This window comes from Muntiacus reevesi, chromosome 6, assembly GCF_963930625.1.
Source record: "Muntiacus reevesi chromosome 6, mMunRee1.1, whole genome shotgun sequence".
Classification (NCBI taxonomy): domain Eukaryota; kingdom Metazoa; phylum Chordata; class Mammalia; order Artiodactyla; family Cervidae; genus Muntiacus; species Muntiacus reevesi.
This window is the reverse complement of record NC_089254.1, coordinates 48405241-48416624: the sequence shown is the minus strand read 5'-3', so window position 1 is coordinate 48416624 and position 11384 is coordinate 48405241. Positions and strand designations below refer to the sequence as shown.

Genomic DNA, 11384 nt, shown 5'->3' with positions numbered 1-11384 from the left:
ACTTGCCACATTTTACTTGTCAATCATTTATTCACTCAACAGATATTTACTAAGCACAGCGTAACTAATAAAAGCCGTAAGCATATTCATGATTACTTGTACACACATAACACTTCTGTAAACAGTTAGTTATAAAGCATGACTTAAACTTGAGTAGTTCAACATAAAATCTATAATAAAAAGCATTAAATTTTTTGTCTTCCTTAAAAAAAAAAAAAGAAATGTAGACTGTACTTTGTGATCCCGAGATTTACATTACTACAACTGTATTATAAAAAGACAATTTAGGTACCTCTGCTGAGAATGGGGTAGGAGGCAGGGAGACCTGGTAATGAGGCTAGAAGTCCAAGCAAAAGTCAGAGCAAGGGCAGTTGAGAAAGAGAAGGAATACAAAAGGATAATTCAGAGGCAGGGTTAGTGGAATGTAAAATTACTTTGAGGAAGAGGAGTGTTAGAAAAAAACAAATAGAAAATAACTATGAGATTCTTTGCTTAAAACTTTTGAGGAAGGGGTACATTTTTTCAGCTGGAATTGCTGAGAGGATGGAACATGAATCTAATGTTGTCAGAAGCCTTCTGTCTATCTAACTGGAACAACTATCATAAGTGGAAACAACACAGGAAGAAGCAGAGCTAAGAGGTGGAAAGACTCTTGAGAAGGCCCAGGAACAGAATTTAAACCATGGAGCAGAACTTTTCAGAGATCAAGCCCTAAGTCTTTGGAGTAGGAGCACTGACTCCAAGACCCTAGACTACCAGAGAACTAACTCTATGGAGTATCAAATAGCTAGAACTCACACAGAGGAAACCATTTGAATACAACAGCCAGCATCACCCAACCACCCTGTGTAGGACACCTCATCTAAACAACAAACAAAACAAAAATATAAACCCAATCATCAGCAAACAGGATTACCACCTAACTCAGCCATGGCCATCAGAGGAAAAACAAACAAAAAAAACTCAGCACAAATCTCACCCTATACAAACCTACACAAACCACTGGACCGACCTTAGGAGGGAAGAAACCAAAAGGAAGAAAGAATTCAGCCTTGAAGCCTGGGAAAAGGAGACCTCAAACACAATAGGTTAAAAAAAATAATGAAAAGACAGAGAAATACTACACAAATGAAGGAACGAACTAGAAACACATAAGTCCAAACAAATGAAGAGGAAATAGGCAAACTATCTGAAGAAGAATTCAGAATAATGACAGTAAAGATCAAAAACCTTGAAAACATAATGGAGAAAATGCAAGAATCAGTTAACAAGACCTAGAAGAATTAAAGAACAAACATACAGAGACAAACAACACAATTACTAAAATTAAAAATACTCTAGAAGGAATGAATAGCAGAATATCAAAGCAGAAGAATGAATCAGTGAGCTGGAAGATAAAATGGTGGAAATAACTTCTGAAGAGCAGAATAAAATAAGAACAATGAAAAGAAGTGAGGACAGGCTCAGAGTCCTATGGGACAATATCAAACGCACCAACATCTGAATTATGGGAGTCCCAGAAGAGAAAAAGAAAGGGTATGGGAAATTTTTGAAGAGATTATAGTTGAAAATGTCCCCAACATGGAAAAGGAAATAATCAAGTTCAAGAGGCACAAAGTCCCATACAGGATAAACCCAAGGAGAAACACGCCAAGACACTTACTAATCAAATTAACAGAGACTAAACACAAAGAAAGAATATTAAAAGCAGCAAGGGAAAAGCAACAAGTAACATACAAGGGAAACCCCATATGTTTAACAGCTGATCTTTCAGCAGAAAACTCTGTAGGCCAGAATAGCAGGATATATTTAAACTACTGAGAGGGGAAAAAATCTACAACCAAGATTACTGCACCCAGCAAGGATCCATTCAAAATTGATCGAGAAATAAAAAGCTTTTCAGACAAGCAAAACTTAAGAGAATTCAGTACCACCAAACCAGCTTTATAACAAATGTTAAAGGGGCTTCTATAGTCAGGAAAAACAAGAGAGGAAAAAGATCTACAAAATCAACCCCAAATAATTAAAGAAAATTGCACTGGAACATATATATCAATAATTACTTTAAATGTACATGGATTAAATGCTCCAACCAAAAGACAGAGACTGGATGAATGGATACAAAAACAAGACCCATATATATGCTGTCTACAAGAAACCCACTTCAGACCTCAAGACACATATAGACTGAAAGTGAGATGACAGAAAAATATAGTCCATGCAAATGGGAAGCAAAAGAAAGCTGGAGTAGCAATCCTCATGTCAGACAAAGTAGACCTTAAAATAAAGAATATTACAAGACATAAGGAAGGACATTGCATAATGATCAAGGGATCAACCCAAGAGGAAGACATAACAATTGTTAAGTACCCGACTGAAGTGACTTAGCAGCAGCAGCAGCAGCAGCAGCAGCAGCATGCACCCAGCATAGGAACACCTAAATACATAAGACAAACACTAACAGACATAAAAGCAGAAACTGACAGTAACACAATAATAGTAGAAGGCTTTAACACTCCACTCACACCAATGGACAGATCATCAAAACAGGAAATTAATAAGGAAGCACAAGTCTTAAATGATACATTAGATAAGCTGGATCTCATTGATATCTCAGGACATTCTATCCAGAAGCAGAAGAATACACCTTCTTCTCAAGTGCACATGGAACATTCTCCAGGATAAACCACATCTTGGGTCACAAATCAAACCTCAGTAAATTTAAGAAAATTGAAATCGTATCAAGCATCTTCTCCAACCACAATGCTATGAGACTAGATATCAATTACAAGAAAAAAACTGTAAGAAACACAAACACATGGAGATTAAACAACACATTTCTAAATAACCAACAGGTTACTGAAGAAATCAAAAGGGAAATCAAAAAATTTCTAGAAACAAACAACAATGAAAACATGATAACTCAAAACCTATGGGATGCAGCAAAAGCAGTTCTAAGAAGGAAGTTTATAGTAATACAATCCTACCTCAAGAAACAACAACTAAAAAAAACATTGAATAGAAAACCTAACTTTGCACCTAAAACAACTAGAAAAAGAAGAACAAAAAAATCCCCAAAATTAGTAGAAAGAAATAAATCATAAAGATCCGAGCAGAAATAAATTTTAAAAAATGAAAGAAACAATAGTAAAGATTAATAAAACCAAAAGTTGGTTCTTTGAGAAGATAAACCAAATTGACAAGCCTTTAGCCAGACTCATCAAGAAAAAAAAGAATCAAATCAACAAAATTAGAAATGAAACAGGAGAGGTTACAACAGACAATGCAGATATACAAAGGATTATAAGAGAGTATTATGAACAAGTGTAAGACAATAAAATGCATAACCTGGAAGAAATGGACAGATTCTTAGAACAGTTCAATCTTTCAAGACTGAACCAGGAAGAAATAGAAATTATGAATAACCCAATTACAAGCACTGAAACTGAAGTGTGATAAAATATATTCCAAAAATCAAAAGCCCAGGACCAGATGGCTTCACAAGAGAATTCTACCAAACACTCAGAGAAGTGCTAATGCTTATCCTTCTAAAACTCTTTCAAAAAATTGCAGAGGAAGGAACACTTCCAAACTCATTCTACGAGGCCACCATCACCCTGATACCAAAACCAGACAAAGACAACACACAAAAAAGAAAATTACAGGCCAATATCACTGATGAACACTGACGCAAAACTCCTCAACAAAATTTTAGCAAACAGAATTCAGCAACACATCAAAAAGTTCATATACCATGATCAAGTTGGATTTATTCCAGGGATGCAAGGATTCTTCAATATATGCAAATCAATCAATGTGATACACCATATTAACAAACTGAAAGATAAAAACCATATAATAATCTCAATAGATGCAGGAAAAGCCTTTGACAAAATTCAGCACCCATTTATGATTAAAACTCTTCAAAATATGGGCACAGAAGGAACCTACCTCAACATAGCAAAGATCATATGTGATAAGTCTAAAGAAAACATTCTTTTCAATGGTGAAAAACTGAAAGCATTCCCTCTAAGATCAGGTACAAGACAAGAGTATCCACTTTCACCCCTATTATTCAACATAGTCTGGAAGTCCTAGCTATAGCCACCAGAGAAGAAAAAGAAATAAAAGGAATCCAGATCAGAAAAGAAGAAGTAAAGCTCTCACTGTTTGAAGATGACATCATACTGTACACAGAAAATCCTAAAGATAATATGAGGAAATTACTAGAGCTAATCAGTGAATTTAGCAACATTGCAGAATACAAAATCAATACACAGAAATCACTTGTATTTCTATATACTAACAATGAAAATCAGAAAGAGAAATTAAGGAATCAATCCCATTCACTATTGCAACAAAAAGAATAAAATATCTAGGAATAAACTTACCTAAGGAGACAAAAGAACTGTAAACAGAAAATTATAAGACACTACTGAAAGAGATCAAAGATGACATAAATAGATGTAGAGATATTCCATGTTCCTGGGTAGGAAGAATCAATATTGTGAAAATGACTATACTATAAAATACAATCTACAGATTCAATGAGATCTCTATCAAATTACCCATGACATTTTTCACAGAACTAGAACAAAAAATTTCACAATTCATATGGAGACACAAAAGACCCCGAATAGCCAAAGCAGTCTTGAGAAAGAAAAATGGAGCTAGGGGAATCAACCTCCCTGACATCAGATTAAGCTACAGTCATCAAGACAGTATTGTACTGGCCCAAAAACAGAAATATAGACCAATGGAACAAGATAGAAAGCCCAGAAAAAAACCTATGCACCTATGGGTACCTTATTTTTGACAAAGGAGGCGAGAATATACAAAGGGGCAAAAATAGCCTCTTCAATAAATGGTGCTGGGAAAACTGGACAGCTGCATGTAAAAGAATGAAATTAGAACACCTCCTAACACCATACACAAAGATAAATTCAAAATGGATTAAAGGCCTAAATGTAACACCAGAAACTATAAAACTCTTAGAGGAAAACATAGGCAGAACACTCAATGATGTAAATCAAAGAAATATCCTCTATGACTCACCTCCTGGAGTAATGGAAATAAAAACAAAAGTAAACAAGTGGGACCTGATTAAACTTCAAAACTTTTGCACAGCAAAGGAAACTATAAGCAAGGTGAAAAGACAACCCTTTGAATGGAGAAAATAATAGCAAATGAAACAACTGACAAAGGATTAATTTCCAAAATATATAATCAGCTCATACAACTCAATGCCAGAGAAACAAACACCACAATCAAAAAGTGGGAAAAAGACTTAAATGGACATTTCTCCAAAGAAGACATACAGATGGCTAACAAACACATGAAAAGATGCTCAACATTTCTAATTATTAGAGAAATGCATATCAAAACTACAATCAGATATCACCTCACACAGGTCAGAATGGCCATCATCAAAAAGTCTACAAACAATAAATTCTGGAGAGGGTGTGGAGAAAAGGGAATGCTCATACACTGTTGGTGGGAATGTAAAGTGATACAATCACTACAGAAGATGGTATGGAGATTCCTTAAAAAACTAGGAATATGTATCCCATTGTTCACTGCAGCACTATTTACAATACCTAGAACATGGAAGCAACCTAGATGTCCATCGACAGATGAATGGGTAAAAAAGTTGTAGTAATATTCACAAAGGAATATTACTCAGCCATAAAAAGGAACACATTTGAGTCAGTTCTAATGAAGTGTATGAACCTAGAACCTATTATACAGAGTGAAGTAAGTCAGAAAGAGATAAATATCATATTCTAACACATATACAGAATCTAGAAGAATGGTACTGAGGAATTAATTTACAGGGCACAAACGGAGAAACAGACATAGAGGATAGACTTATGGGCATAGGGAGAAGGGAGTAGAGGGTGAGATGTATGAAAAGAGTAACATGGAAACTTATATTACCATATGTAAAATAGACAGCCAACGGGAATTTGCTGTATGACTCAGGAAACTCAAAAAGGGGCTCTGTATCAACTGAGAGGGGTGGGATGGGGACGGAGATGGGAGAGGGGTTCAAAAGGGAGAGGATATAGGTATACCCATGGCTGATTCACGTTGAGGTTTGACACAAAACAACAAAATTCTATAAAGCAATTATCTTCAATTAAAAAATAAATAAATTAAAAAGCATGAAAACCTTGGATACAACTCATACTATGAAAGTTAATGCCTTAATAAAATATTAAAATTGCATCAGGAATACTTTTCTGGCATTAAAAATAAACAGTGACATAAAAAAAAGAAACTATTTATCAAGTTTGCTTTGGACAAATGAATGAAAGAATGAGCTAGAGTAAGAAGCACAGATGAGATATCTGTGCTTCTAAGGCCTAAGAAGTAGCATAAAGTTTTAGATAGCCACCATCCAGAGTGAGACAGGAAGAGATGGAGGATAACTGTTAAGAAAGGATGAGAGTCAGCTGCCCTTAAAACCCTCAAATCAATCATTAATGGTACAAATCCATGAAGTCATCTAATTTTCCCCAATAGCACTGATTGGTTTAGTCACATAAAAAAATTGGTGAACTAATCTAGGTTTGGATCTAAGACTGGGGAGGAGCATAGAAGACATGACACAAAGACAAAGTTATAATGAGGTAGTGAACATAATCCATTAAATTTATGTAAAACCTTTGCTATATGAAGAGATCAATATTTAAATGGTGAAGTCTCTCTTGAACCTAAGAAATATCTGCTAATTTTTAAGAAAAGAAAGAAAGTAGAATATCTTTCTATTTCAAAGAAGGAAAACTTGCATATGAAAAACCACTGAATATAGCCTTCCCTTAATACCTTATATTTGCAAGGTTTTGCTGTCTGGCTATAAAGTGTTTCATCTGCAAAAGGTCATATCACTGAAGAAAGCAAACTTGTTAGGGAGGACTCACTTTATTTCTGTGAAGACTCAGTATTTTTCTGTAGGAACACAAAGGTGCTGAAAGATTATCTGTCAAATTCCCAGTTGTTTAACTTCAATTGATATAAGGTACAAGATAATTCCTTGGAGAAAACATCAGAAAACTGTCTAAGTATTCTATAAACAAGATACTGCTGTCCTAACTTGTCTTCTCTAACAAATTTTTCTCTTTAAAACTGCTGCAACTGGAAGCATATGAATAAGATCAGAGAAAAGATCATATTGTTTTCTCATTATTCTTTCCTTATTGACATTACTCCTCAAACGGTGACAGCAAAAGTAAAAAGATGTGAAGATAAAGATAAGCAAATGTGGCATTTTAGTATAAAAATTCTTAGTAATCATCACCTCTAAACTCAAAAAAGTAAATTATTAAACACATGATGTTCTAAGCATAAGTGCAAAAAGATAAGTTTAAAAGAATTGACACAAGATATTTTTATATAGCTCACACAAAAAAAAAACATTCAAAATAACACTATATAGTTTGCAGATATATACACATATGGTAAAAGTATAAAGACATGCATAGGAATAAAAAATACCAACTATAGGAGAATGCTAATCTCCAGGAGGAAAAGGTTAAGTCTCCAAACATTTTTGAGTGTCCAAAATACTTAATAATTTAAAGAGAACTGAAAATGTTAGTGCATAGCAGAAAAGCAAAAACCAGAGGTATCTTTGGACTACTAAAAATGGCTGACTCAAAAGGAGCTTTCATTTTTTTTTATTAAGATTTCCAACTATTACAGAAATATGTATGACTATGGCAAAAAATTAAAAATATTTTTTAAAGTGTTAAATGATGACCTCTAGGAAGAAATCAGGAGATACTAAAACAGGAGTTACACGTTAAAGTGAGACTTCTTCATGTATATCTATGGCTGATTCATGTTGAGGACAGTGGGGGTGAAAGTGGGGACAACGGTATTCTTCTACTTATACCTATTTGTTATTGGTGTTTTAGAAGGAACTTAAAATTTTTTGTAATTAAAGACAAATTTTAAAAGGTTGACAGAATACTTTACCAGAAGGCTCTTTTCAAGTCTTTTCAAGAGACTCCATCACTTCACTGCATCTAGTCCCACACTTCCAAAACAAGCTCCCTTTTCTAGAAGAAATTTCTGCCTATTCCATCCCATCCAATACTATGCGCACTCTTGCATGTGTTCATATCCTAGTAATAGACCTCTTTCAATTATTCAAATTTTATTTAATTCTTTACCTATGAACTCAAATTCCACTGTCCACAAAGTCACACAATCTTTACTTGTTACAACAGTTAATATTTATATAATGCCTATATGTTCTAAGACTTGTATATACTCTCTCATTTTAATCTCTCCTCCCCCCTCCCCAAAAAATAAAAACCCTTTGATACAATGCATCTTGCTTCTGAAAATGGGGACATTGAAGCTTAGAAGGTTTCCTAACTTGGTCAGGATTACAGAGCCAAGTGGCAGGCTAGTAATCAAACCCAGAACTGTACTGTTTCCCAAATGATTTACTTTCCATTAAACCATGCATCTCTAGCATAGAAGAAAAACATTTTGCTATATACAATTTTGTGTGGGAGTTTTGTATTTACAAACAGACAATGGATGCTTATTTAATTTCAGTCAATATCAATAATTCACTCTTCCATGTCAAGGTAATTAAAAAAATATTTAGCAAACAGAAAAACATCATGGGACCCAAGACATAATTATGATGTTTTATAGAGAAACAGATGCTCTGGAAGTTTAAATGACTTTCCCAAAGAAGCACACCGAACAGGCGATAGGCAGGAAAAGGTATCCAGATAGATTCCTACTTTGTTCCCATTCACACACTGACACAACCAACACAGGCCAAGATTATAACTAAAATGTACATAACTGGGAAGGAACAACTCTTGAGAAACACACAGTCAAAATTATAGACAGATAAATGTTGAGAAAAGTGAGTCAAGATTATCAAAGCGGGGTAGGATTAGTCAAGAGTAGACCTTTCGAAGGAAGTGGAAGAACTGATGGAAGGTAATCAGCAGTAGCATTCCAAATTTGTATCAGAGAAAAAAATAAGGCAGAGAGAACTCAGAGTCAAGTAAGATATGCAGGACACTTGATATGACTGTGCTTCCATTATAAAACCAACTCAAACCTTTTAAAACACGGAATCCCTGAGAATTGAAACAACTGTGCGAGGTTTGAAACCATCCCTTGACTCTCACCAGAATCTAGGAGCTCCTCGACCAATGAAATATTGCCTGTGGTCAAAGCCTTCTTAAATGTTTCCTGCCTTTCTTCAACAGGTAACGGTCCTTTTAATTTCTAAGAAAGAAGAAAATTTTAAAAAAAATTTCTTGTTATACATATTTTCATTCCCACTGCATTGGGAAGCAATAACGATTGGTTTTAGGTACATCATTTTAGAGGCGGGGCGGGGGGGGGGAGCGGTTAGGCAAAATACAAAATTTGTGTCTAATTCATAACTAAAAAGGGATCTTTAGAAGGAATGGGTAATCAGGGGTTCAAACCCAAGTGAAGAGCCATACTGACAACCTAAAAAGGCATATTTGATGGAAAACAGTAGGGAAATGAGAGGGAAACTGCGAGTCTGTTTGGAGTCCAAAAGCCTGTATTCACGCTGGAAAAAAAAAATTTTTTTTTAGGGAAACACAAGCAAGGAAATAAGAGGTTTCACGGCCAGGGAAGGCCGATCCAGGTGCGGCCAAGACATGGCCTCCTTTGCTACCTGAGCTGTCCGGTCAAGATACCCAATCTCCCAGCCGTCATCCTCACTCTCGCTACTCTCGCCTCCACCGGCCACTGCTAGAGCGCGTAGGGGGGCCGCCATGCCACCTGGCCCTCTCCGCACGGCACTGGTGGGCAGCCGGCCCACCGGCTCCATCTGCGCCTGCGCACTGGGGAGTGCGTAGGCCTGCGCGGGAAAGGCTGTGCGGGCAGGCGCGACGCGCAAGCGCAGGGGCCGTGGACCCTCCAACGCAGGCGCGTGAGCGCGCGCCGCGGCCCTGAGCCTGTTCTGCCAGTCATAAAACCCTTGGGAGAGGAAAACTGGCCTGCGTGACGGGCTGGCAGACCTGATCTTCTGGCCAGTGCTGCCAATACTTTTCCGGGGCGGGAGTCTTACCATTCTTTCTTCTTAGGGTATTTGCCTGATGAAATTCTTACAGTTTAAAGAATGCCCCACTTGTGGCAGGAGCAGAATGGGGTTTCAGTGTCATGAAAAGTAGGCTTTTGCTCCCATTCCTTTCACCAATACCCCTCCCCCCCCCCCCCCCCCCCAAATCCGCTGTCAAATGTGCGTCCCTTGGCCAATGCTGTTGACCAGAATATTTCCTCAAGGAGCGTCACCCGCCCATTCAAGTAACGAGCTGATAAATGGGAGCCGACAAAGGAATAAGAATTCTTCCTTTGAATTTCTTGTGATCGCGGATATCGTCGTAAATTTAGAAACTTTAGGACATCAGAACACTTTCACAGATAAATAATATAGAACCATGAAAGGAAATGATCAAGAAAGGGGAAATCAAGAGAGTGGAACAGACAAGCTGGGAAGAAGAAATGATTTAAACTTTCAGAAAGTAAGCAGTACAAACAACTGCAGGTGAAAGCCGCCCAAACTCACTTTTCTGCATCTACTCTAATTTCTAGATGAAATATTTGTAACACAGTGATTATCTTTGCCAAAATAGACCTATCAATGAATAGGGCACATGCATATACCCAAAGAAAATTTTAAAAGAAGGTAGCCAGGCAGCAGGGCTTCCCTGGTTGCTCAGCTGGTAAAGAATCTGCCCACAACGCAGGGGATATGGGTTCGATCCTTTCAGGGTTGGGAAGATCCCCTGAAGGAGGGCATGGCAAGCCACTCCACTACTGGAGTGGGAGAACCTCCATGGACAAAGGAGCCTGGGGGGCCACAGTCCCTGGGCTCCCGAAGTGTCTGACAAGACTGAGCGACTGAGCACAGCGCAGCCACGCGCCATTCTTAGGACGCGTTACAGTCCATGTGGATTTTTCGTTAGGGAGTCTTTGGTGTTAAGATTTTGAAATTACTTACTTCAGAGATTTTCACAGAAAAGTATTTTTAAGTAGTGTGGTTATTTGGGGACAAGATCAGCCTTTCTAAGTGAATTCATTCCGTAAATGTTCTGGATCATTGAGCACAGTCAGGCATAACTAAGTTTGGGGAGACAACATCGAAGACAAACTAATCTGCGTCATGGAACTCACATTCTATAAAGAAAGACAGAAAGCAAGTAAACAAGCAGGACCGTTGCAGATTGTAAGTGAGTCAAAGAAATAAACAAGTGCTCCGTTTTTGAAATCAAGTTACTTGGGTTGTTTCCCAGCCGAGACACTACCGGGAGCTGTGTGCTCCTGGGCAGTTACTTAGCCTCTTTCTTCTTCTGTCAGTTCTCTTATCT

The 11384-nt window shown here is 37.1% G+C and overlaps 1 protein-coding gene across 1 annotated transcript in view; it reads right to left on the bottom strand.

Moving 5' to 3' along the window:
• Positions 1 to 9790, bottom strand: part of ASZ1 (ankyrin repeat, SAM and basic leucine zipper domain containing 1) — a 71168-nt gene extending 61378 nt beyond the window's left edge. The window contains exons 1-2 of the mRNA XM_065939831.1: positions 9689 to 9790; positions 9165 to 9264 (exon numbers count right to left, since the gene is read on the bottom strand). Coding sequence (XP_065795903.1) covers positions 9165 to 9264; positions 9689 to 9790 — 202 coding nt within the window. The remainder of the gene's footprint in view (positions 1 to 9164; positions 9265 to 9688) is intronic.
• Positions 9791 to 11384: the final 1594 nt, after the last annotated feature.